Source organism: Mobula hypostoma, chromosome 2 (genome assembly GCF_963921235.1).
Source record: "Mobula hypostoma chromosome 2, sMobHyp1.1, whole genome shotgun sequence".
In the NCBI taxonomy this organism is placed as follows: Eukaryota; Metazoa; Chordata; class Chondrichthyes; order Myliobatiformes; family Myliobatidae; genus Mobula; species Mobula hypostoma.
Window position 1 is genome coordinate 246,558,905 of NC_086098.1, and position 27,935 is coordinate 246,586,839.

Here is a 27,935-nt window from a genome sequence, read left to right on the forward strand (position 1 = left end):
GGTGTTCCGCATGGGTCAGTATTGGGACCGCTACTTTTCACATTGTTTGTCAGTGATTTGGATTATGGAATTAATGGCTTTGTGGCAAAGTTTGCACTTGATATAAAGATAGTTGGAGGTGGTGAGAAGCAATGTGATTGCAGCCGGACTTAACAAATCGGAAGACTAGGCAAAAGAGTGGCAGCTGGAATACTGTGTTGGGAAATGTATGATAATGCATTTTGGTAAAAGGAACAACAGTGCAGACTATTATCCAAATGGGGAGAAGGTTCAAACGTCAGAGGTGCAGAGAGACTTAGGAGTCCTTGTGCAAGACTCCCAGAAGGTTAATTTACGGGTTGAGTCTATAGTAAGGAAGGCAAATGAAGTAGAACCATAGAACACTACAGCACAGAAAACAGGCCATTCGGCCCTTCTAGTCTGTGCCGAAACATTATTCCGCTAGTCCCATTGACCTGTATCCAGTCCATAACCCTCCAGACCTCTCCCATCTATGTACTTATCCAATTTACTCTTAAAACTCTTGGCATTTATTTCAAGGGGAATAGAATATGAAAGAAGGAGATAATGCTAAGGTTTATAAGACACTAATCAGGCCGCACTTGGAATATTGTTAACAGTTTCAGGCCCTATATCTCAGAAAGGATGTGTTGTCATTGGAAAGAATCCAGAGGAGGCTAACGAGGATAATTCCGGGAATTAAGGGGTTAACATATGAGGAGCGTTTGGCAGCTTTGGGCCTGTACTCACTGCTCACTGGAATTTAGAAGAATGCGGGGGATCTTATTGAAACCTACTGAATATTGAAAGGACTAAATAAGGTGGATGTAGAGAGGATGTTTCCTCTGGTGGGGGTATCGAGAACTAGAGGGAACAGCCTCAAAGTTGAGGGTCAATCTTTTAGAACAGTGGTAAGGACGAATTCTTTTAGCCAGAGAGTAGTAAATCTGTGGAATGTTCTTCCACTGAGTGTGCTGGAGGCCAACTATGCGGGTATTTTTAAGGCAGAAGTTGATACTTTCCTCATCGGTCAGGACATCAAAGGATAAGGCGAGAAGGTGAGTGTACGGGGTTAAGTGGGATCTGGGATCAGCCATGATGGAATGGCGGAGCAGACTCGATGGGCTGAATGGCCTAATTCTGCTCCTATGTCTTTTCCATGGGCATGAAGGGCCTCTTTCTGTGCTGTATGACTCTGGGGCATCTCAGGATTGGGCAGAGGGAGGAGAGGGAGTTTCTTGTTGGGTGCTGAGGCCGATATTGGTTTCAGCAAAGGGCCACAGAGATTGTTGGCAGGACAAATTGTGGGGGTGGGAGAGGCGGTGTGAAGTCGGGGTGTCTCACATCGATGTCTCCAGTCCCGTACTAAAAAATGAACTCTTAATCTCCCAGTCTACCTTTTCGTGGCCCTTGTATCTTATTGTCCGTCTGCACTGCACTCTCTCTGTAACTGTCCCACTCTCTTCTGCATTCTGGTTTCCTCTTGTACAAGCCCGACGTATCGGTGTACGGACTGATCTGCCTGGATGGAACGCAGAGTCAGCTTTTTCATTGTATCTCGGTACATGAGAGAATAATAAAGCAGCTATCAATTACCCTCTCGGCCATTACTACAGTAGTTCAGCTGCTCATGGGGATGGGGTGTCGTAGAACGGAGAGGCCCACGGTACATGGTGTCACAGCCGGACAGGGTGTTTGGCACGCTAACTTTCATCAGTCAGGGCACCGAGTACAGGAGTTGAGATGTTATGTTATGTTAAGTCATGCATGGTTGTGGTCGCCCTGAGATAGGAAGGATGCCACTTAGCTGGAAAGAGTGCAGAGAAGATTTAGGAGGAATTTGCCAGCATTCAAGTAAATGAATTATAGTTAGAGTTTGTGAAGGCTGGGACTTTGTTCACTAGAGCGTAGGAGGCTGAGAGGGCTATAAAACCATGGAGCATACAACTATGAGAGTGGAGAGAAGGTGAATACCCTTTTTCCTAGGGTTGGGGAATCTAGAACTACAGGCCACAGGATTAAGGTGCAAGGGGTGAGCTTTCATAGGAATCTGAGAGCAACCTAGGCATAGCCGTTAGCCTACGCTTTACATACGGACAGGTACACGGATAGGAAAGGTTTAGAGGGATACGGACAGGTACACGGATAGGAAAGGTTCAGAGGGATATGGACAGGGACACGGATAGGAAAGGTTTAGAGGGATACGGACAGGTACACGGATAGGAAAGGTTTAGAGGGATACGGACAGGTACACGGATAGGAAAGGTTTAGAGAGATATGGACAGGTACACGGATGGGAAAGGTTTAGAGGGATACGGACAGGTACACGGATAGGAAAGGTTTAGAGGGATACGGACAGGTACACGGATAGGAAAGGTTTAAGGGATACGGACAGGGATACGGATAGGAAAGGTTTAGAGGGATACGGACGGGTACACGGATAGGAAAGGTTTAGAGGGATACGGACAGGTACACGGATAGGAAAGGTTTAGAGGGATACAGACCAAAAATGTACAAATGGGGTGGGCTTAGATGGGAATCTTGGTCAGCATGGTCTAGATGGGCTGAAGGGCCTGTTTCTGTGCTGTGTGACTCTATAACTCCAGAGTTGGACTACCCAGAAAGCAGAGAAACTGACCATGATATCCATCCAGGCTCTTTTAGTCATCCCCACATCTCCTGCATCTTTTTCCTAAAAACCCCATCCAGGTTGTTTCTGGGAAGGACCCATTCAATCTGCTGTGTCACCAGCCGCTCGACAATGGTTTTCGGTCGGGCACTGGGCACTCAGAGAGATTTGGCGGGGGGGGAAGGTGCCCGGCGCTCGGCCGGGGGCCGTGGTTGGGTGGTCGGCGACTTGGGCCGGCCTCCCCACCGGACTTAGCCTGGTGAGGAGGGTGTGAGGACACCCAGCAGGACTATAAACAACAAGACCTGACAAAGGGTGGATGAGCTCCTTGTGAGCCAACGACCACCTTCCGTGGAAGAGATTAAAGCCTCACCTCGTATCTACGAATCGTATGCTATGCACCTCGTTAGAAGAGACGTGATGAACTTGGGCACTGCATCGTGTGCCTGGACCTGCCCAAGGCCTCCGGCTAAGGAAGGGCCGAGCTCGAAGAAGCGGCTGGAGACCGACACGGTCTTGGGCTCGAGTTCGGCGGGGGCGGCGGCGGGCGGTGCCAAGGCGGCCAGCGAGAACAAACTGGAGGAGAGGCTGCACTCGGTGCTGTCACGAGATTGAAGAAGATGGAAGTGCATAGCCGCCAAAAAGGATACATGTTGGAAAAATGACCTGGGAAGTAACATCACTCAGCTCCCTTTGGAAACCATTCCCAATTCCAAACAACACAGACAAAATGCTGGGGGAGCTCAGCAAGTCGGGAAGCATCTATAGAGAGGAATAAACAGTCAGCATTTCAGACTGAGACTTTTCATCAGGACTTGGGTCCTTGACATGTTTATTCCTCTCCATAGATGCTGTATGACCTATTGGGTACCTCCAGCATTTTGAGTGTGTTATTCTGAATTTCCAGCATCTGCAGATTCTCTTCGGTTCCCAATTCTATGTGCCTCGATTGAATCTCCTCAACCTCCTGCTTGTCTCTGGCTCCAGGGCACGGAGTCCTTTAGGATCAATTGAAATGCCTGTAAATATCCTCCCCAGGTAACCCAAGGAAGGCCCAGAATTTTCAGGGGGCCTATCCTGTTTAGCAAATACCTTTCCTTCTGTACTTACTTATTTATGTAAACAATAATTTGTGGGAAGAAAAGAAAGGAGTTTGGCTATAAACCAAGCAAGATAATAGATTTTTGGATGAGATAAGAGAGCAGGGAGCTCTGCTTTGTTTCCAGGCTTTGGGTCTTCCTGGTCTCAGGCCTCATCTTGGTCCACTTAACCTCGCAATGCTCCCTACGCCCCTTGCACTTCTGGGGAGAGCTCAGGGCGCTAGTTTAAAGTTGTACGGTTAAATGATCTCTGAGTTAAGTGAAATTAGCCTGAGATTTTTATCTCCAGAGGAAGGGCGTTGTACAAGGCCTCAATGAGGCCTAGCTGTTTCCGTGGCAACTAGAGCCAGCTCCTCTCCACCATAAGGGGATATTGCGTGGATTTCTTTTTTTTTGATCAGCGAGGAGTGACCGCACTTCTATGCGTCAGCTCGTTGCTTCCTCCTTGTCGACGGTGAAGGCAGGAAGAGTTCCGTGCTAGCAGCAGAGGGCTGGCGCCTTTGGGTGAGTCGGTGAAAGTCTGTTGTGCAATGGGTTGCAGGGGGAGGTGGGTGTGCTCAAACCTGGTCTGCACTGGAGTCTGAGTGAGCGAGGGAGAATGTGTACAGTCCCCGTGTCTGCACGTTGGTGTGGAGGGGAGCGGTGGCAGGGTGTGGAGGGCCGTGGACAACTCTGGCTGCACATGTGTTCTCTGTAGGAGTTTGCGAAAATGTGTGTGCGCACAGGTGGATGAGTCTGTGTGTGCAGAGCATGTGTGTGAGTGTGTGCACAGGTCAGTGAAGCTGAGAGTGGGAGTTCAGGAGTGTCTCAGTGTGTTGTGATGTAAGATACTGTGCACATAAGTATGTGTACTTGTGAGTTGTCTGTGTGAGTGGAAATGCACGAGAGGGGGAGAGTTTGTGGTGCATGTGTGCAAGACAAAATTTGGGGTTATGAGAAAGAGGGAGTTTGTGTATCTGAGAGTACGTGAGAGAAAGAGTGTAAGACAGAGTGTGAGAGAGTGCATGGGAGAGATTGAGAGTGTGTGTGCAATACAGAATTTCTGTCTTACAGTATATGTGTGAGAGTGTGTGACTGAGAAAATGTAAGAAAGAGTACAATTGGGAGTGTGTGTCATAGTGGAGTGTGTGTGTGGGAGCACATGTAAGTCTATATGCAAGTGTATGTGTGTTTGTGTGTGTATGTATGTGTGTGTGTTGGTGTTTGGGTGTGTATGTGTGTGTATATGTGTATGAGTGTATATGTGTGTATGTGTGTGTTTGTGAGTGTGTGTGGGTGTGAGTGTGGATGTCTGGAGTTTGTGGGTGTGAGTGTGTGTGTTTGTGAGTGTGAGTGTGTGGATGTGGATGTGTGGAGTGTGTGGGTGTGGGTGTGAGTGTGAGGGTGTGGATGTGAGTGTGTGAGTGTGGGTGTCTATGTGTGGAGTTTGCATGTTCTCCCTTTGACCGTGTGAGTTTCCCCCGATGCTCTGCTTCCCTCCCACATGCCACCCATGTGTGGGGTCGGTGGGTTCTGTAAATCACCCACCTAGTATGCATGTGAGGGGGGAGAATCAGGGCGGAATTGGTGGGAACGTGGGGAGAATGGACAGGGAATTGGTGTAAGTGGCTGACTGGTTGTCGTCATGGACTCGATGGGCTGAAGGGCCTGTTTCTGTGCTGGATCGCGGGATCCTTCTCAGTGACAGGGTGTGGGTTCACCCCCTGGGTGAGGACACGTTCCCCTGCACTTTGTCCCAGAAGAGGCCCTGGTGGGGAGGTGGGCGAGAGTTGGAACGAAGGTGATGGACAGGACAACGGAGGGAAGTCCAGAAAGATGGGACTTGAGCGGAGACCTGGTCCGCTTCCACCCGACCTTGTCCACTGGGCCCCGATAACCCCCCCAAAGGTGATGGGTGAGGGGAGCTCTCTGCACACAGCAAGATCCCACGGGATGCATTGGAATGCAAAGCCTCGGCCTTCTGTGACAATATTTGGAATGAGGGCAGTTCAGTCAGCCTCAGCCTCAGAGCCCCGGAGAGATTCCCTGCCCTTCCTACCCCTCAACTTTAACAAACCAGAGTGAGGGCAGAAGGGTCAGGGAGATGAGGAAGGGGGTTAGAGATATGGGATGGGTTGCAGGGCCCAGATGGGGTCAAAGGGACAGGGTCAGGGTGGGGGGTGGTGGGTGTTAGAAAAGGAAAGGCCTTTTCAGATGATGTCAGTGGGGGTGGGGGTGAAGGTGGGGAGGGGAGGGGTGGGGTGGAAGTGCACTGTCACTTTAATTAAAGGCACCCCACCCTTTCAGCCGTCAGCCACACCGCTACGTGGGTAGGTGGCAGAGAGTGGAGGGAGACTTCCTGTCGGCTCTCTGCACTGTCCTCGTTGGTTGGGCCCCACCTACCCAGAATCTCTCGACCTCTGCAGGTAAGATCCCGTGCGCAAACCGCGGCCCCGGGGATCACTCCCCGGCGTACGCCGAGCGGGGTAACCGGACCCCCCCAGGTACACCAGCAGTGGTGGGTTCTGTGGGTAGAACCTGCAGCGAGGCCGATAATCCTTAATGAGCTACTGCCAACAGATCGTGATCATTACTGAAGCCAACGAAATGTCTGACAACTTCCTAAAAATCAGCGGTTTCACCCAGTTCACTATTAAAATGTGCTACTGGCCTGGGCCGACAAATAAGCCTGAATATAGGAACAATTGGCAGATTTCTCTCCCCCCGAACCCAATTGACTTCAGCAGATTCCCGAAATGTTTCTTTTAATTGGAGAATATGTACAGAAAATATGTCTTAAAGTGTGGCTGCAGCTTATATGTGGAGCAACTTTTTTTTTGTGGTTTCTAGACCACATCCTGGGCCTCAGAAGACAGCAGGCACTCGGGCTTGAGATCTCGATTGTTCAGTTTCCTCTCTGTAGCACCGTCTGCTCCCTATGGAGGGAAGTAAATTTGCTGAATATGCAAGATAAAATATTCAGTCTGGGATAACACAGAGTGAAGCTCCCTCTACACCGTCCCATCACACACTCCCGGGGTCAGACACAGAGTGAAACTCCCTCTACACTGTCCCATCACACACTCCCAGAGTCAGACACAGAGTGAAACTCCCTCTACACCGTCCCATCACACACTCCCGGAGTCAGACACAGAGTGAATCTCCCTCCACACCGTCCCATCACACACTCCCGGAGTCAGACACAGAGTGAATCTCCCTCCACACCGTCCCATCACACACTCCCGGGGTCAGACACAGAGTGAAACTCCCTCTACACCGTCCCATCACACACTCCCGGGGTCAGACACAGAGTGAAGCTCCCTCCACACCATCCCATCACACACTCCCGGGGTCAGACACAGAGTGAAGCTCCCTCTACACTGTCCCATCACACACTCCCGAGGTCAGACACAGAGTGAAACTCCCTCTACACCGTCCCATCACACACACCCGGGGTCAGACACAGAGTGAAACTCCCTCCACACCGTCCCATCACACACTCCCAGGATCAGACACGGAGTGAAACTCCCTCCACACCGTCCCATCACACACTCCCGAGGTCAGACACGGAGTGAAACTCCCTCTACACCGTCCCATCACACACTCCCGGGGTCAGACACGGAGTGAAACTCCCTCTACACCGTCCCATCACACACTCTCGGGGTCAGACACGGAGTGAAACTCCCTCTACACCGTCCCATCACACACTCCCGGGGTCAGACACGGAGTGAAACTCCCTCTACACCGTCCCATCACACACTCCCGGGGTCAGACACAGAGTGAAACTCCCTCTACACCGTCCCATCACACACTCCCGGGGTCAGAAACAGAGTGAAACTCCCTCTACACCGTCCCATCACACGCTCCGGGGTCAGACACAGAGTGAAACTCCCTCTACACCGTCCCATCACACGCTCCTGGAGTCAGACACAGAGTAAAACTCCCTCCACACCGTCCCATCACACACTCCCGGGGTCAGAAACAGAGTGAAACTCCCTCTACACCGTCCCATCACACGCTCCGGGGTCAGACACAGAGTGAAGCTCCCTCTACCCCGTCCCATCACACACCCTCCAAATCTTTCCTATCCGTGTACCTGTCCACATCTTACCTCTCACCTTAAACCTGTGTCCTCTAGTTTTAGACCTCACTACGCTGTGGAATAAATCTGTAACCATGCACCCTATCTGCACCCCTCGTGATTTTATAAACCTGTGTAAGGTCACCTCTCAGCCTCCTCCTTTCCAGTGAAAACAGTCGCAGCCCGTCCAGTCTCTCCTTTCAGCACAAGCCCTCTAATCCCAGTAACACCCTGTGAGCACTGAACACTGAAACGACTGGATAGATTAGACGTTGACAGTACGTTTCCACCAGTGGGAGAGTCTCTATGGGACATGTGAGCTCATTCCGATAAACTTATGGAATTTTTTCCACCCCCTCTCCAGTTTAATGAAATCCTTTCTATATCTGGGTGACCAGAGCTGTGTATGACACTCCCAGCACGATCTCACTAAACTCTTGTACAAGCACAACATGACGTCCCAACACCTGTACTCAATGCCCTATCTAATGAAGGTGCGTGTGGCGAACGCATTCTTTGCCACCCTGTCATCACCACTTTCAGGGAACCATTAGCCTGCACACCTCAGTCCCTCTGTTGTAAAACACTCCTCAGGGCCGTTCACAGTGAAAGTCCTACCTTGGTTTAACTTACCAAAATACATCATCTGAATTAAATTCCATCTGCCATTTCTCAGCCCACTTACCAGGGTGATCTCGATCCTGTTACGATTTAGGTAGCACTACACCATCAAATTTAGTGTCATCTGCTAATTATATTTTTATTTTTTATTCTGTAAAAGTGTTGAATGTATTTTGTTCTGTGTAGCACCAGCACAGCACAGTAATTTCCTAAAACATGTAAATGTACTGTGGATAAAATTGACCCTTCGTGACCTTGTTGACCCTGATGGCAATCAACAGTGGGCCCAGCTCCGGTCCCTGCGGCACATCGCCGGTCACTATCTTGCGATCACAAGAACAACCTCCTGCTTCTGTAACCAACCTGCACGCTTCCATCTGATCATTCACCCTTACAGCAGCTCCCCCTTCCCCACCGCACGTCGTAGGAGGGAACCAGAAAACACTGGGTCACAGAGAGAACATGCAAGCCACACACACACACACACACACACACACACACACACACACACACAGCACCAGAGGTCAGTCGGAATCAAACCCGGATCTTTGGGGCTGAGAGATAGTGCCTCTACCCATGTCACCACTGGACCGTGGGTGACACATGAATTGCCCGTGAACAGTTAGGTCAAGGGCCTGGAGTGGAGAAAGCAGGAAGTTTAGACTGACACATCTCACTTCAAGGAGCTTAAACCTGAAGTAAGTCTAACGTTGTTAAATTGGGTACAAGGTACAGTGAAAACTTTCTTTTACCTGAACCACACAGATCACTTCATTACACAGTATGGCTAAGGGTCTCCGCCGGTCAGGGCAACATTGGACGTAGCGCTTTGCTGTCTCGATACACAAGCCTGGGCAGTACAATACGGAGAGCAAGCTGTTGCCCAGGTAGCAAGCTCCCCCTCTCCACGTTCCCCCTCCGATCCCAAAGGAACGGCAGAGGCCGATACATTTTGACATCACCAGCATCGCAGGAGTTGCCAGTCGACGTTGAACTTAACTTAGGGACTCCAGCTCTGGATCTTTCCCTTGGGATTTACTCCTGAAGCCCTCCCCATGAGTGGGTACAGCCGCAAGGCAGCAGAGGTTTGAGATCAGAGTTTTCCTTCTCCTAGATGAGCTGCCAACCACAACTGATGAGCCCCATCTGCCTGAAGCGACTGGTTTTAACCTGCCTTTGCCCCTTCTCCTGGCAGTGGAAGCGTTTCCACCGGACGTAGTAACTAAGCCACACATGAAGGCCAGGAGCTGGACTTGGTCGTCAGAGGCTATTTGAGGCCCACGCCATTGGGAGCATTTAATAGGTAGTGGGAGTTTGTGTCCATTCCCATCCCTGGCCATAGCAACCTTAAGGAACCACTGAACAGTAGCACAAGGGAAAAACAATAACAGAATGCAGAATAGAGTGTCACAGCTACAGAGAGAGTGCAACACAGGCAGACAATAATGTGCAAGGGCATGAAAAGGTAGATTGTGAGGTCATCATTTCATACTCGGGTCTGGTAACAGTGGGGGAGAAGCTGTCCTTGGACCTGGTGGTACGAGCTTTCAGGCTTTGGTATCTTCTGCCTGATGATGAGAGAATGTCCAGGATAGTTGAGGTCTTTGAAGACGCCGGCTGCTTTACTGTGGTGAGAAGTTAGACTGAGGGGAGGCTGGTTTTGGTGATGTGCTGAGCTGTGTCCACAATCCTCTGCAGTTTCTTGCGGTCTCAGGCAGAGCAGTTGCCGTGGCAAACCATGATACATCCAGACAGGATGCTTTCCATGGTGCATTTGTAGAAACTGGTCAGGTTCAATAGGGACTTGCTGAATTTCTGTAGCCTCCTGAGAGAGTAAGGGCGCTGGTGAACTTTCTTGGGCATGGTGTCTACGTGATTGAACCAGGTCAGGTTATTGGTGATGCTTAAATCTGGGACTTTGAGATTCTCAACCCGCTTGAGCTCAGCACCATTACTGTAGGAAGGAGCGAGTGCAGCCCCTCCTTCCTGAAGTCAATGGCATCAATAATCCTGATGGGACAACTTAGTTCCTTCTGTCCTTCAACGTCCTTCCACCCGAATCTCAATCTTGCACTGAGATCCACCGGCATTTTGTACTCCACCTCAATTCAATTTGGGACAATCGGAGGTAGGCAATAAACGCTGGAATTTACAGCAACATGGGCATCCCGATAAGGGCACTGCGGTAGTCGTGTACGTGGACATCAATAAGGATCCGGTGGGAGACTGTTCCAAAAGTTTAAAGCCCATGGAATTCAGGGCAGCCAGCAAAGTGGATCGGAAATTGGCGATAGGTGGCAGAGGGTGATGGGGGAGGGTTGACTCAGAGTTTGGAAACCTGATGTACCAGCCAAATCAGTGGTGGCACTGGGACGGCTACATTGTCGATCTGGATGTGAATGTAGAAAGTGTGATTATTAGGTTTGCAGACGATACAAAGATTTGTGATGCTGTTTACAGTGAAGAGAGTGATCAGATCTAGAACAATGAGTCGGTACGCTGGGCAGAGAATATCCGAGGGAAGTAAATCCTGGCTTGGCTGTGAAGAGGTGGAGGGCGTTATTCTGGCTGGGACTCTGTGACCAGTGGCGTTCTGCAGGGATCAGTGCTAGGTCCTCTGTTTGCAGTACAAATAAATAATTTGGACAAAAATGTTGATGGATGGGTTAGTAAGTCTACAGTTGACATAAAAATTGGTGGATTTGTGGGCAGATGCAGAACAGAACAGTACAGTGAATTTCAGGCCCTTCGGCCCACGATGTTGTGCTGACCTTTTAACCTACTCCAAGATGATGGTAACCCTTCCTTCCCCCATAACCCTCCCTTTTCCTGTCATCCATGTGCCTAAGAGCCTCTTAGATGTCTCTAATGTACCTGCCCCTACCACCATGCACCCAGCACTCTGTGTAAAAAAACAAACTTACCTCCAATTCCCCCTCCTATACTTTCCTCCAATCGCATTAAAATCATGCCCTCTCATATTAGCATGGGGAGAAAGGAGCTGGTTGTCTTCTCTATCTACACATCTCATTATCTTGTACACGTCTATCAAGTCACCTCTCATCCTCCTTCACTCCAATGAGAAAAGCCCTAACTCGCTCAACCTGTTCTGATAAACCATACTCTCTAATCCAGGCAGCATCCTGGTAAATCCCCTCTGCACACTCTCTGAAGCCTTCACATCCTTCCTATAATGAGGGGTCTAGAACTGAACTCAGTACTCCAAGTGAGGTCCAACCAGAGTTTTACAGGGCTGCAGCATCACCCCGTGGCTCTTGAACTCAACCTCCCCCCCATCTAATGACGTCCAACACTTCCTTAACAACCCTATCAACTTGTGCTGAAACTTTGAGCGATCTGTGGACGTGGACCCCAAGATCCCTCTGTTCCACCACTCTGTTAAGAACCCTGCCATTAACCCTGTCCTCTGCCTTCAAGTTTGACTTATCTCAGCAGAATATAGATTAGTTGGAGATATGAACTGCGAACGGAGGTTAATTCGGACAAGTGTGAGGTGCTGCCCTTTGGGAAGTCAAATGTAAGGTGAAATACACTACAGTTAATGGCACTGAAGTTTGAAAAGATAGTGGAGTTCAGATCCACAGCTGTCTGGAAGTGGCCATACAAGTAGAGAGGGTGACAAGTCAAACGGCAGGCCTGCCTTCATCAGTAGGGACATTGAGTATAAACACCGAGAAGTCAGGTTGCAGCTGTATAAAACTCTGCTCAGGCTGCACGTGGAGTATTCTGTGCAATTCTGGTCACCTCATCACAGGGCAGCTCAGGAGGCTTTGGGGAGGGTGTAGGAGAGCTTCACCAGGGTGCTGCCTGGATCAGAGGGCATGAGCTACACGGAGGGGTTCAATAAACTCGGGCTGTTTTCTCTGGAGCAGCGGAGACCTGACGAATTACCAGAGGCATAGACAGGGTAGACAGTCAAAGTCTCTTATCCCAGAGCTGAAATATCTAACAGTGAAGGTGACAGGGCTGAAGTTCAAAGGAGATGTGCGGGAAAAGCGTTTTTCATTCAGAGACTGGTGGGTACCTGGGGTGGATATAAAGGTACAGTAGATACCACAGAGCTGTGAGACAGACACACAGTATGAATATGCCGGGATGGGGTTGCGGGGGGGGGGGGGATACGAACCATGTACAGACAGAGCAATTTAGTTTAATTTGGCATTGTGCTTGTCACAACATGGTGGGCCAAAGGCATTGTTCCCTGTGCTGTACTGTCCTATGTTCTCGGATCCAAACCTTTTCCACCTTACCCTAAGCCTATCCCTCTAGTTCTGATGCCTCGATTATGAAGGAAGGTTTCCCACTCTCCATCGTATCAATGCTCTTCATAATTCCATCCGCCTCTATCACGCTCAGCCTCCTCGGCTCCAGGAAGGACAGACCGAGCCTTTCCCGTCTTTCCTTAAAACTGAAACACTCTGTCCCAGGCAACAACCGGGAGAACCGCTCTGGATTCTGATGGGAGGTCTCAGCCTGAAACGTTGACCGTTTATTCCACGCCATAGATGCCGTCTGACCTGCTGAGTTCCTCCAGTATTTTGTGTGTGTTACCCTGGATTTCCAGCATCTGCAGAATCTCTCGTGTTAATGACTTGGTGTTCTTTAATGCTCCCCGGGGTCCTACCATTCCTCTTCCCTACGTGTACCATCAACATTGTTCTCGACCGTGGAACAGCTCAGGACAGGAACTGGTCCTTCAGCCCACGATATCTGTGCGGACAGTAGTGCTGAGTTAAACTGAATCCTTCATGCCTGCACTTGATCCACATATCTCCATTTGCTGCATATTCATACTTTCCTCCAAACTCCTTAAAATTATGCCCAGACGAGAGAAAACCTGAAGGTGCTGGAATTCCAAGCAACACACACAAAATGCTGGAGGAACTCGGCAGGCCAGGCAGCTTCTCTAGAAAAGAGTACAGCCGACGTTACGGGCCGAAACTCTTTGGCAGGACGGCATAAAGTTTGGCCCTTTTGTATTAGCCATTGCCGCCCTGGGAAAAAGATGCTGGTAGTCCACTCTGTCAAAGCATCTTATCACCGATACACCAAGGAAACCGCCAGGAATCCATCCACCTCCCAAGGAAGCCCCGTGGGTTGGAAGGGAAATTGTTCCCCTGACTTTCAATGGCTATTAGGCTATCCCAACATACATAGCGACAGGGAAAGCCCTCTATCACAGCAGCAGTCACCGGCGAGCTTGTCCTCCCTCTCAGACATATACGGTCTGGGGGGTGGGGAACAATTTTCAATGGAAAATTAACCCAATGACTCATGCACCTCCAATTCAATTTCAAGTTTATTGTGAGAAATGCCTCGAATATTAGCTTCCTGCTGCAGCAGCACAGTGCATTGCAAATGTGACAAGTGTTAACATGAAATTAACAGATAATTTAAATAACTAATGACAGAATAAACAAAATTAACAATAACAGTACTTGGCAAGTGGAAGGAACCGGAGTCTGAGGTCGTGTTAGGGTTTTTCAGGTGTGTTCAGGAACCTGACAGCAGTGGGGAGGAAGCTGTGGTTGATCCTTGAAGTGTGGTTCTCCAGGGCTCCTGCACCTCCAGCCCGAGGGCAGCCCTGAGAAGACAGCTTGTCTTGGGTGGTGGAGAAGCCCTAATGGGGGCCGTCACTGTCCTGAAATGCCACCTCTTGTAGATATTCCTCCATGGTGCGGCGGGGAAGCAGTACTGGAGTGGAACTGGCAGAGTCCTAACGCTCTCTGAGGAGATGCCCTCGGTGATGGTGGGGGGAGCTGTACCAGGATGGAACTGGTTGAGTCTCACTGCTCTCTGCAGCCTCTTGCATTCCTATACGATGGTGTTCCCACACCAAGGTGTGATGTACCCAGTCAGAATGCTGTCCACTGCACGTCTGTAGAAGATTGTCAGAGCTTTCGATGAGAATTCTCAAACATCGGGGTATGTGGTATGGAACTGGAAAACTCTGAGACTAGGAATATCTAATATATTATTGAACATATTCAATTGTGCGGTTGAAATGCTAACCTGGAGTATTGTGTGCAGTTTTGGTCCCCTAATCTGAGGAAAGACATCCTTGCCATAGAGGGAGTACAAAGAAGGTTCACCAGATTGATTCCTGGGATGGCAGGTCTTTCATATGAAGAAAGACTGGATGAACTGGGCTTGTACTCGTTGGAATTTAGAAGATTGAGGGGGGATCTGATTGAAACGTATAAGATCCTAAAGGGATTGGACAGGCTAGATGCGGGAAGATTGTTCCCGATGTTGGGGAGGTCTAGAACGAGGGGTCACAGTTTGAGGATAGAGGGGAAGCCTTTTAGGACCGAGGTTAGGAAAAACTTCTTCACACAGAGAGTGGTGAATCTGTGGAATTCTCTGCCACAGCAAACTGTTGAGGCCAGTTCATTAGCTATGTTTAAAAGGAAGTTAGATATGGCCCTTGTGGCTACAGGGGTCACGGGGTATGGAGGGAAGGCTGGGTTCTGAGTTGGATGATCAGCCATGATCATAATAAATGGCGGTGCAGGCTCGAAGGGCCGAATGGCCTACTCCTGCACCTATTTTCTATGTTTCTATGTTTCTATATTTCATCTGTTTAAACTTCCTGTGATGCTTTCCTTGCCTAACCAAGCCATAACATCTTCTCACAGTTCCAGTCGGTCACAAGGTACCGATTGCCTGAAGGAGCCTGAAGTCCCACACCACCAGGTTCAGGAACAGCGACTTCCCTTCAACCGTTCCGTTCTTGAACCGACCATCACAGCCCTGATCACTGTCTCAATAACAGAACACTACAGACCACCTCACGGGCTTGTTTCTGACTGTTGTTTTCCGTGTGGCCTCCTGTCCCATGATCCTCTCGTATCCCTTTTGCCGATCACCTGTCCAGCTCTTGGCTCTATCCCTCCCCCTCCTGTCTTCTCCTATCATTTTGGATCTCCCCCTCCCCTTCCCACTTTCAAATCTCTTACTAGCTCTTCCTTCAGTTGGCCCTGACGAAGGGTCTCGGCCCGAAACGTCGACTGTACCTCTTCCTAGAGATGCTGCCTGGCCTGCTGCGTTCACCAGCAACTTTGATGTGTGTTGTTTTCCCTGTGGTTTGTTTTGCACTGATAGGGTAGAGAACAAACCTTTGGCTCACCATGTCATGACAAACTCCTTAAGCTGGTAATTATTAAATAATCAGCGTGGCAGGTCATGCCTCAGGAGCCTGGAGGAGTTTTTCGAGCAGCTGACAAAACAAACCAATGAAGGTAGAACATGTCTATGGATTTTAATAAGGCAACACCATGGTAGGTCGTCCAGAAAGTCAGGTGATATGGGATCCAGGGAAACTTGGCTGCGTGGAATTCAGAACTGGTTTGCCCGTAGAAGGCAGAGGTTGGTATTAGATGCAGTGTGTTCTGCCCGGAGGTCGGGGACCAGTGGTGTTCCTCAGAGATCTGTTCTGGGACCTTCCTCGCTGCGATTTTTATAAAAGGCTTGGATGAGGAAGTAGAAAGGTGAGTGAGTAACTTTGCAGATGACACAGAAGTTGGTGGAGCTGGGGGTGGCGTAGGTTACAGCACCACGGTGACAGGATGCAGAGCTGGGCTGAGAAGTGGCAGGTGCAGATCAAGGCAGGAAAATGTGACGTGATTCACTTTGGAAGGTTGAATTTGAAGGCAGAGTTAAGGTCAACGGCAGGATTGTCGGCAGTGTGGAGGAACAGGAGGATCTTGGGGTCCACGTTCATGGATCCCTCAGGGTTGCCACACAAGCTGATAGGGTGGCTAAGAAGGCATTTAGTGTGTTGGCCTTCATTAGTCAGGGGATTGAATTCAAGAGCTGTGAGATAGCGTCACAGCTTTATAAACCCTGGCTAGACCACACCTGGAGTACTGTGTTCATTTCTGGTTGCCTCATTACAGGAAGGATGTGGAAGCTTTAAAGAGGGTGCAGAGGAGGTTTACCAGGATGCTGCTTAGATTAGGGAGTGCACCTGATGAGGAGAGGTTGTGTGACCTAGGGCTTTTCTCTTTGAAGTGAAGGAGGATGAGAGGCCATGGAGGCGTACAAGATTATGGGAGGCAGAAGCAGAGTGGACAGTCGGCACCATTGTCCCGGAGTGGCAATGGCCAATACCAGAGAACATCCGTTTACCGTGAGTGGTGGAATGTTTATGGGAGGTATTAGAGGTAGTTGTGTTTTTAAGCAGAAAGTAGTAAGTGTCTGGAACGCACTGTCTGGAGTGGTGGTAGAGTCTGATATGTCTGACACAACAGGGACATTTAAGAGACTCTTAGGTGCTTAGATGTTATAGGCCGTTGAGGAGGGGAGGGTGGGGTAGGTTCAAAGATCGGTACAACATTCTGGACCAAAGGGCCTGCGCTGTGTTGTACTGTTCTATGTTCAATGTTATACCCCTAACTAAACTGTTCCCTTCTGTCTACACTATGTCCAATTCCCTCTCACGTGCCTCTTCAATGCCTCGATTGTATCTGTGTCCACCATCACCCACCTCTCCCCATGTCAAAAACATTGCCCGGTACACCTCAAGTTCAAGTTTATTGTAGAATCCATGTTTGTCCGGACCACGGTGTGCCCACAAAACATGTCTCACACATAGCACACAAACCAAAGTATTACCACAAATAAGTTAAAACATAATTCACAATGTTTGCAGCACAGGTAACAGTAAGCAGCTTGCTGTCCCAGTGACGAGACCTTGGTGGTGGCAGGGTATTTATTAGTCTCCGAGCCTGAGGGAAGAAGCTATTCCCCAGTCTGGCAGTCCTAGTCCTGATGCTCCTGTACCCCCTTCCAGAGGGTAGTGGGTCAGAGAGATTGTGGGATGGGTGGTAGGGACCCTCAACAATGCTTTGGGCCCTTTATCTGCAACACTCCCGTTAAATGTCACAAATGGGGGGTGGGGGGGGGCAGGACCTCCATGATCTTCTTAGTGACTTTTGCTGTCCTCTGTGGGTCTTGTGGTCTGATGCCTTGCAACTTCCATACCACACAATGATGCAGACAGACAGGACACTCTCGAGGGAACTCCTGTAGAAACTTGTTGGAATGGGGGCAGGGAGCCTTCCACGGCTCACTCTCCCCGTAAACTGTGGGCACTGCTGTGCCTTCTTGACTAGGGAGGAGATGTGGGTTCAAGTTAGATCACCCATCCTATGTGCACCAAGGAACTTTGTGCTCTTCGCTCTCTTCATGGCAGAGCCATTAATGTGTAATGGAGAGTGCTCAATCTGTGACTTCCAGGAGTCCACACTCATCTCTTCTGTCTTGTGCACGTTGAGATTCGTGTTGTTCTCACACCATTTGACAAGTCTACCTCCTCCCTGTTGCTGGTTCATCATTGTTGCTGATGATGCCACTGCTGTATCACCGGTGAACCTGATGATGGGGTTTGAGCTGGATCTGGTGTTGCAGCCGTGAGTCAGGAGCATGAACAGCAGTGGCCTGAGCCACTGAGATGTTGCAGCCAACTTGAACTGACTGGGGTCCTTCCATTAAGAAGTCCAAGACCCTGTTACAGAGAGAGATGTTGAGACCTTCACAAGGACAGCTCACCCACCAGCCTCTGAGAGATGATCATGTTAAACGCTGAGCTGAAGTCGATGAACAACATCCTGGCGTGCGAGGTATCATTTTCTAGGTGGGATAGGATGGTGTGTGGGGGGGAGGGGTGAGGCTATAGTATCATCAGTGGACCAATTTGAGTATTAGGTGAACTAGAAAGGGTCCAATGTAGCTAGAAGATGGAATTTTATATGATTATTACCAGTTGCTGAAAGCACTTCATGATTGGTGAAGTCAGTGCCCAGTGCCACTGGGTGGTAATCGTTTCGGCCAGTTACCATTGCTCTCCTTTGAATTTTTCTCCTCACATCTCAGATGCACACCCTCTGGTATCAGACTCTGGGATAAAGACTCCGGATATCTGCTCTGTCTCTGCCTCTCATTCCGTCAGGTCTTCGATGCTCCAGAGGAACGTCCCAACATTGTCCAGCCTTACAGGCTCATACCCTCTAATCCAGGCAGCAGCCTGGTGCACCCCTTCTGCAGCCTCTCCAAAGCCTCTGCATCCTTCCTGTAATGGGGCAACCAGAACTGAGTGAATAACATTTTGCACAGCCCTTTTCTTCATAGTCTGTACAATTTATATTCTGTGTGTGGCCTGTCTCTAAGTGACACTGCTGCATGCAAGTTTTTCATCACCCCCGTACCTCACTGTAGTTGTGCAAATGACAATAAACTTGAATGGCTTGATTCTTTGCACCAGTTCAGTGAGGTAGACATCAAGCAGTACAGAGTGGGTACAGGTCCTTCCGCCCATCCAATCCACACCAACCACAGTGCTCACCAAGCTAGCCCCAATTTCCGATGTTTGGCCCATATCCTTCTAAGCCCTGCCCCTCCTTGTGTCATCTAAATGTCGTCAATGTACCTGCCCCAACCACTTCCTCTGGCAGCTTGTTCCATAGACTGTCCATTCTCAGCATGAAATAGTTGCCCCTCATTTACTTACTTACTGCCATTATGCTGCTGGTATGTAGGGCAGGAATGAAGGTCCTCCATCTCTGGCGGTGTTCAGGGCTTCCTTCGTCATGCCAGTAGCTTCCTCTCAATTTCCACTACTCTCAGCCACACAAGTCCCGGTCACGACTCAGGAATACCGTCACGCTCAGATGTAGAAGGATTCTTCATTGCTGTTTCCATAACAGTTTTGTTTGACCAGTCGGGGTTGTTGGCCCTGAGCTGAACCCCTGAAACCGGAGGACTGGTGGACCACTCTTAGCCTGGCCTCTACCCTTTGACCTGTTTAGCATGGGTGACTCTACCAAGAATTAAACCATAAAGTCCTGACTCCAGCCAGCACAGCTCTCTGGGTCATTGAGGCACACAAGCCTCCAAACCCTACAACCCGTCTTGGAGGGGTTCCCCTCAGGTTTCTTTTCACCCTAAACCTCTGCACCCCACCTTTTATTTCAGACTCCACTACCCTGAGGAAAAGACTGTTACCATCCCCCTCACCATGCCTCTCATCCTTTAATGGGCAACACAGTAGTGAAGTGGTTAGCATAACACAATAACAGCACCAGAGACTTGAGTTCAGTTCTGCAACTCTTTGTAAGGAATTACTACGTTCTCTCCCCCCAGATGCTCTGGTTTTCTCCCATATTCCAAAGACAAACAGGTTAGTAGCTTAATTGGTCACCTGGGTGTAATTGGGCAGGAAGTTCTTGTTGGGTGACGGGCCTGTTACTACACTGTATCTATAAATTCTTATTCTCCAATGTCCCAACAAATAAAAACTTGGCCAACCTCTCCCTATAAATCAGTCCCTTTAGTCCTGGCAACTTTTCAGTTTAATGGCATCTTTCCTATAGCAGGTGACCAAAGCTGCACACAATACTCCAAATGCAGCCTCACCAACATCTTATACAACTGTAACATCCCAACTCCTACACTCAGTGCCCTGACTGACGTTGGCTAGAGAGCCAAACACCTTCTTCTCCACCCTGTCTACCTGTGAGCGTACTCTCAGGAAACCGTGTGCCTGTATCCCTGGTCCTTCTGTTTTACAACACTCCCCAGAGCTCTGCTGGTCAAAGTGAAAGTCCTGCCAGCATCTGAGTTCCCAAAATGCAACACCTCACACTGATCTGAATTAAACTGCACTTGCCGTACCTCAGCCCACTTACCCAGCTGATCTAGGTCCCTCTGTAACTCCTGATGACCATCTCCTCTGTCCACAACAACACCGGTTATAGTGTCATCTGCAAACTCGCTAACCACACCTTGTACATTCTCATCTGAATTGTACATATAGTAACATTTGTGAATAGTGATGTCTCCTGAATTCTGAAAATAGAAGACATCTCCTCCTCAAAGTCAAAGTCGAGTTTATTGTCGTCCGCACAAGACTGTGTGTGCACAGGTTCAGTGAAAAACTCACAGCAGCACCACAGCCACAGAGCAAAAACTTAAAGCAACATCACATCAGGTACACAACATTCACAAGGAAAACATAAATTAAACATGATTCTTACAAGAAAGAGAATAATTATAACATGAAGAACACATTGTAGTACAAAGTGGTCACAGTGTTGCTGTACTGAGGTGGTGATTGGGGTTGTGCCGGTTGGTTCAAGAACTGAATGGTTGAAGGGAAGTCGCTGTTCCTGAACCTGGTGGTGTGGGACTTCAGGCTTCTGTACCTCCTGCCCGATGGGAGCTGTGAGAAGATGGATGGTGGGGATCTTCAATGATGAACGTTGTCTTCATGAGGCAGCGTCTCCTGTAGATATGACCAATGGTGGGTAGGGATGTGTCTGTGATGCATTGGACTGAGTCCACCTACTCTCCGCAACATGCCTGTGCGACTAAGTTGCCATAGCAGACCGCGATACAACCACTCATGATTCTTTCAACAGTACATCTGTAGAAATTTGTAACAGAGTTCAGTGACAAGCTGAACTTCCTAAGAAAGTCAACTTTGACTCTCAACTTAAGTTCAAGGATTCAAAGTATGTTTATTACTGCGGGACCGGACGGCATCCCAGGGCGGGAGCTCAGAGTGTGTGCGGCACAACTGGCAGGTGTGTTTACAGACATTTTTAATCTCTCCCTCTCCCAGTGTAGAGTGCCCTCCTGCTTCAAAACATCCACTATGTTCCAGTACATAAAATGACCAAGGTAACACATCTGAACAACTGGCATCCTGTCACACAATAATAAGCAAATGCTTTGAGAGGTTGGTCAAGAACTACATCTGCAACATGCTACCACCCACACCTACAATTCACCTACCGACACAACCAATCAACCGCTCTATGCACCATCTTTACACACCTGGAGAAGAAGGATGCTTATGTGAGAATGCTGTTCTTGGACTGCAGTTCAGCATTCAACACCATAATTCCCTCCAGGCTCGACAAGAAGCTCAGAGACCTTGGCCTTCACCCTGCCTTGCGCAGCTGGATCCTGGACTTCCTGTCAGATCACAGGCAGGTGGTAAGAGTGGGCTCCCTCACCTCTGCCTTCTGACCCTCAACACAGGAGCCCCTCAGGACTGTGTCCTAAGCCCCCTCCTTTACTCTCCGTATACCCATGACTGTGTCACCACCCACAGCTCCAATCTGCTGATTAAATTTGCCGATGGCACTACATTGATTGGCCAATCTCAAATAATAATGAGGTGGCCTACAGGGAAGAAGTCATCTCTCTGACAGTGGTGTCAAGGGAATAACCTCTCCCTCAATCTCACAAAAACAAAGGAGCTGGTTGTGGATTACAGGAGGAATGGAGACAGGCTAACCCCTATAGACATCAATGGACCTGGGGTTGAGAGGGTGAACAGCTTTAAGTTCCTTTGCATTCACTTCACCGAGGACCTTACGTGGTCTGTACACACCACCTGTGTAACTGGCTGCATCACTGCCTGGAACGGGAGCTGTACCTCCCTTAATCACAGGACTCTGCAGAGAGTGGTGCAGACAGCCCAGCGCATCTGTAGATGTGAACTTCCCACCATTCAGGACATTTACAAAGACAGGTTTGCAAAAAAGGGCCCGAAGGATCAGTGGATATCTGAGTCACCCCAACCACAAACTGTTCCAGCTGCTACCATCCGGGAAATGGTACCGCAGCATAAAAGCCAGGACCAACAGGCTCCGGGACAGCTTCTTCCACCAGGCCATCAGACTGATTAATTCATGCTGATTTGAGTGTATTTTGTCATAGTCATGGTCATACTTTATTGATCCCAAGGGAAATTGGTTTTCATTACAGTTGCACCAACCAAGAATAGAGTATAAATATAGCGATATAAAACCATAAATAATTAAATAGTAATATGTAAATTATGCCAGGAAATAAGTCCAGGACCAGCCTATTGGCTCAGGGTGTCTGACCCTCCAAGGGAGGAGTTCTATGTTACATTTACTGTTCCATTTATTATAAATTACTATGATTGAACATTTCACATTTAGACAAAGACATAAAGATTTTTACTCCTCATGTGTATGAAGGGTGTAAGAAATAAAGTCAATTCAATTTCAATTATTATCGAAGTACGTATACAGAATACAACTCTGATATTAATCCTCCCTCAGGCAGCCATGAAACAGAGAGAAACCCCATGGAAACCCTTCAAGAAAACATCAAACAGACAATGTGGAAAAAAAAGAACAGATTGTGCAAATGGCAAAAAGCCAGCAAACAGCTCATAGACAATCAACCATCACACCAGAAGTCCAGTAGTATTTAATTTAGTTCAGTTCAACACCACACCACTAGCCCACTGCAGGCCTGCGCCCCTGTCCGTATCGATCGCCCCGATCAAACCGCTCAAAAGCAGCAAAATAAGTAAGCCAAGTCTAGCAACACATGCAACATGAACCTTAAAGCCCACAAAACAAGTCCACAGCCTTGCCAATCAATCCTGGCGACGTGGACCTCAGGACTCCAGCAGTTTCCTGCGACCAGTCAGGTGCAGACAGACAGCACTCTCATCCTTGCCAACTTCAACCTTGTTCGATGCCTCAACCAGACAGAAGCAATGGAGTCAATCATGGCTTCCCGTCCCACCTCCAGGCTTCCTGGTGTCCAGGCCACACGCTCCAAAACTGACCAAACTCCCTGGGGGACATGTCGTGATGTAACCGGCAAGGGAGAAATTGGTTTATTATTGTTATATGTACCGAGGTTCCATTATTTAGCATGTCATCCCTACAGATAATTTCATCCCGTTGGTGCATTGAGGTAGAGCAAAGGCAAACGACAGCAGATTGCAGAATAGAGTGTTACTCTGCGGAGAGAGTGCAGCTCAGGTAGACAATAAGGCGCGAGGGCCACAACAAGGTAGACTCTGAGGTTAAGAGTCCATCTTACCATACGAGGGAGCCGTTCGACAGTCTTTCAACAGCAGGATAGGTGGTGTTTTTGATCACTTCACTGAGACAACAAGAGGCACAGACAGAGAGGAGAAGAGGCTGGTTTCTGCCATGTGCGGAGCCCCATGCACAACCCCCCGAAGTTTCTTGCAGTCAGGGGCAAAGCAGTTGCCTTACCAAGCCATGCAAGAAAATGAATCTTGGAGTTGTATACGGTGACATTTTAATAATAAATTCACTTTGAGCTTTGAACTTTGAATATATCTGGATAGGATGGTCTCTGTGGTGCATCTGTAAAAAGTGGTGAGGGTCCAAGGGGATATGCTGAATTTGTTTAGCCTCCTGAGGAAGTAGAGATTCTGGTGCATTTTCTTGGCCGTGGTTGGACCAGGATGGGCCACTGGTGGTTATACTGATGTCCTCTCCTCTTGTGCTCACTCGCAGGGCGTCATGGAGTCGTTCAGCTCGAAGGATCTGGCCCTCCGCACACAGAAAAAGGTGCTGAGCCGGATGGCATCCAAGACTCTGGCCCAGCTCTTCATCGATGACACGAGCAGCGAGATCCTGGACGAGCTGTACCGGGTGTCCAAGGAGTTCACGGGCAACAAGGCAGAATCGCAGAAGGTGCTGAAGAACCTGGTGAAGATCGCGGTGAAGATCGCCGTCCTCTACCGGCACCAGCAGTTCTCCACCGAGGAGCTGGGCATGGCGGAGGACTTCAAGAAGAAACTGCGTCAGGGAGCCATGACGGTGGTCAGCTTTTATGAGGTGGCCTTTACGTTCGAGCAGAGCGTGATGGCGAGCATCCTGGGAGACAGCCGGGACCTCCTGCTCAAGCTGGTCTCTAGCCACCTCACGCCCAAGTCCCACGGCCGCATCAAGCACGTCTTCAACCACTTTGCCAACCCCGATCTGCTGACCAAGCTCTACGGTCCTGATGAGCCATACAGGTCCCACCTCAAGAAGATCTGCACGGGCCTAAACAAGTTGCTAGAGGAGGGCACGCTATAGGGGGTGGTGTGGTCTCTAGGCCCACCCTAACCCTCCCCCCTTCCATTCCTGGCGATGCCCTCTCTTCCCCTCCCCTCCCCGCACACCTCAGGATGTCATCCCTCTTGCAAACACATGGGACCTCTTCACTCGCACCCATCATTGGGAGTTTCTTCACCTCCATCACAATCCAAAAGTTATGGGAGCAGGGATGACAGCCACTCAAACCCTCTTACCCTGTCTTTCCCCTTCACCATCCCATAAGGTAAAATTTTCCCCCCTCTAACACCTCTCCCCGCCCCCGCCCACTGATTCTCACACTCAGGATGCCACATCTCAAGAGGACGTGGTACCTTTCCAAACAACACCACCCCACTCAACCATCCTCAGGAAGTCCTTCTCCATCCACCACAAACTGAAATCTTGGAATGGGGATGATGGCCACTTGGCCCCTCTTATGCCAAGTCTATCTCCCTTTCACCGTCCCGCAAGGTCAATCTTTCTTTCGATGCTCCCCCACTCTCCCAGAGGTTAAGACTCTCCAAGGACTCCCAGAACTTTGGAAAGAGATTCACCCACCCCACTCTCTTCTATCCTAAACGGGTCTTCCCTACACCTTCACCGGTTAATTGGTGTACCAAGATTCAGTGAATTGAGTCTGCCTTTGCACCATCCCAATAGATCATTCCATACATTAGTACACTGAGAACAGAATGCAGAATAGAGTGCTACAGTTACAGAGAAAGTGCAGTGCAGGCAGACAAGTACAAGGGCCACAATGACGTAGATAGGGCGATCAAGAGTTCATCTTTCAGAGTGTGAGAGGTCCGTTCAACAGTCTGGTAACAGTGGGGTAGAAGCTGTCCTTGAGCCTTGGTGGTTCATTCTTTATGGTTTTTGTATCTTCTGCCTGATGGGAGGAGGGAGAGCAGAAACTGTCCGGGGTGGGTATGCTCTTTGATTGATGCTGGCTGCTTTCCTGAGGCTGAGAGAGGTGTAGACAGAGTCTACAGAGTGGAGGATGGTTTCTCTGAGGTGCCGAGCTGTGTCCACAACTCTCTGCAGTTTCCTGCGGTCAGGGGCAGAGCAGTTGACGTACCAAACCGTGATGCATCCAGGAAAAATGTTTTCTGTGGCGCATCTGTAAGAATTGGTGAGGGTTAATAGGGACATCCCAACTTTCTTTAGCATCCTGTGAGGTATTGGTGAGCCTTCTTAGCCATAGTGTCTATGTGGTTGGACCAGGGCAAGTTGCTGGAGATGCTCACACCCAGAATCTCAATTATCACCATTAATACAAACAGGGAGCACCCCACCCTCCCACACACACACACAAATTCGTCTTGTGCAAACTGGCCTGTGGGGTAGTTCTCCTCCCTTCTCTTTCCCATGAAACAGAACAGTTACTTTATCCTACAGATTGTCCCCTTGTCACTTTGTAGAGTTGGACCTGGACAAAGAGAGAGAGGGAGATACAGAGAGATAGATAGATGGAGAAATGAGACCGTGTTAGCACAGGACAAGAAGGCAGGATGGCTAAAAAGCCTACTCGACAGCTTGCTAGGGATGGGATGCCTGCCCCCTGCCTCCCAACCAAAGTCTGAAGTCAGCAAGATGAAGCACGGTTAATATCGAGAGTTTACAAATGGAATCCACACAACAGGCCAGGAAGGAATTAATGGGACAGAAGAACTAGACTGACTGAATGGCCTACTCGGCTGCTCACTGAAGTCGGCAAGACTAAGAACGTTTAATACTGAGCGCTTACAAATGCAACCCACGTGGCAGGTCTGGTAGGGGCTCACCAGCCAGAGCTATCTCCTGTCTTGGGTCTAGACAGATCATTCCGTGCATGAGTGAAAGGGGAGCAGCATAGAGTGTCACAGCTGCAGAAAAAGGGCAGTGCAGGCAGATGAACAACGTGCAAGCTGGACTGGGAGATCAGGAGTTCATTTTTAGTGTATGAGAGGGGTTCAAGGGTCTGCTAGCAGTGGGGTAAAAGCTGTCCTTGAGTCTGGTGGCTGGTGTTCTTTCAGGCTTTTCCAGACTGGGGGGTGGTGGGGTGTGGAAGAGATTGATTGACCGGGGATGAGGGGGAAGAGAGAGACATTAACTGGGGTGGGAAGGGAAAGATTGACTGGGCTAAGAGGGGTGCTTGATTAACGTTGGCTGCTTTCCTAAGGCAGCAAGAAGAGTAGATGGAGTCACTAGAGGGGAGACTGGCTTGAGTGGTGTGGCGGAGGGTCGTGAAAACCACAGTCTCTGGAAATTCACAGACCTTGAGACGAAGTGCACGACACTATCGCAGCTCGGGCCGTCTGGAGTTCAATTCCGGCACCATCTGTAGGGAGTCTGTACATCCTCCCCGTGGAATGCTTAGGCTTCCTCCCAGAGTCCAAAGACGTACCGGCTGCGTTAATTGGTCATTGCAAATTGTCCTGTGATTAGGTTCAGGTTAATCGGGGGTTCTGGGGCAGCCTGACTCGAAGGGCAGGAAGGCCTGCTCGGCACGATATTGCTAAATAAATGGAACTCTGCTGAGATACGAGCAGATAACATTCTCACACAGGCATGGGACTCTAGCCCACCTCAGGAATAGGGAGTATTTTCACAAGACTGAGCTTCACCTGGCCACACAAAGATGTCAAGGGGAGAGACCCTGTCCAACTGGATGTAACTTTCCCCAGGGGACTCAGAGTGCTGATAGTCATGGTGGGGTAGATGTAGTTCACTTAGACTTCAGGAAGGACCAATAAGGTTATATCTCATTGTGGATCCATGGATCAAGACAAGTTGGAAAAATGGATCTGAATTCTGTAACGGGACTGGCAGTCTTCTGCAAGGATGAATACTAGGACCCTTAATTATAACATTATCAAACTGGTTGTGAATGTACAGTATAAAAGAGAGGGGACTTGCAGATCCTATCCCGGTTTTAAACATCCCCTTTCTTTTCAGGGGCAACTAGAGATCATGTTTCAATGCACAAATTAACTCCCTCCTACCCATCGAGATTTCAATGCCTTTTATATCTTCAATGAACCTCAGTGACAGCCCCAGCGCCTGACCTGGGAACAAGTTCACTCCTCTCTCTCCCCCCACTGTGCTCCTACCACAATCTAACCGGGGTACCCCCACTTGGGGGTCTGTGACAGAGCAGCAGACAGGGAGCTTTGCTACGTCAACTCTTTCTTAAAATTAAAATATACTTTATTCATTAAAATATGTATATATGCAAATGTTTAAGTAAACATTTTCCTAACAAATAATGTTATTCCATTGCTTAACCATGTGCACATCACCACAACCCCAGGAGTGTGTGATGGGACTGTGTAGAGGGAGCTTCACTCTGTGTCTGACCCCGGGAGTGTGTGATGGGACAGTGTAGAGGGAGTTTCACTCTGTGTCTGACCCCGGGAGTGTGTGATGGGACAGTGTAGAGGGAGTTTCACTCTGTGTCTGACCCTGGGAGTGTGTGATGGGACAGTGTAGAGGGAGCTTCACTCTGTGTCTGACCCCGGGAGTGTGTGATGGGACAGTGTAGAGGGAGTTTCACTCTGTGTCTGACCCCGGGAGGGTGTGATGGGACGGTGTGGAGGGAGTTTCACTCTGTGCCTGACCCCGGGAGTGTGTGA

General features: G+C 49.3%; 1 protein-coding gene across 2 annotated transcripts; it reads left to right on the plus strand.

The window, feature by feature from the left end:
- Window positions 1-4,087: 4,087 nt before the first annotated feature.
- tnfaip8l2b (tumor necrosis factor, alpha-induced protein 8-like 2b) lies at window positions 4,088-27,609 on the plus strand. 2 transcript variants are annotated; one of them, XM_063032582.1, is made up of 2 exons: window positions 4,088-4,233; window positions 23,755-27,609. In XM_063032582.1, exon 2 carries the CDS (start codon window positions 23,761-23,763, stop codon window positions 24,319-24,321), a length of 561 nt encoding a protein of 186 aa, XP_062888652.1. In that variant the 5' UTR covers window positions 4,088-4,233; window positions 23,755-23,760; the 3' UTR covers window positions 24,322-27,609. The 2 variants fall into 2 exon arrangements, with proteins under 2 accessions (XP_062888652.1, XP_062888661.1); XM_063032591.1 differs by lacking the exon at window positions 4,088-4,233 and adding an exon at window positions 6,015-6,134.
- The last annotated feature ends 326 nt before the right edge of the window (window positions 27,610-27,935 follow it).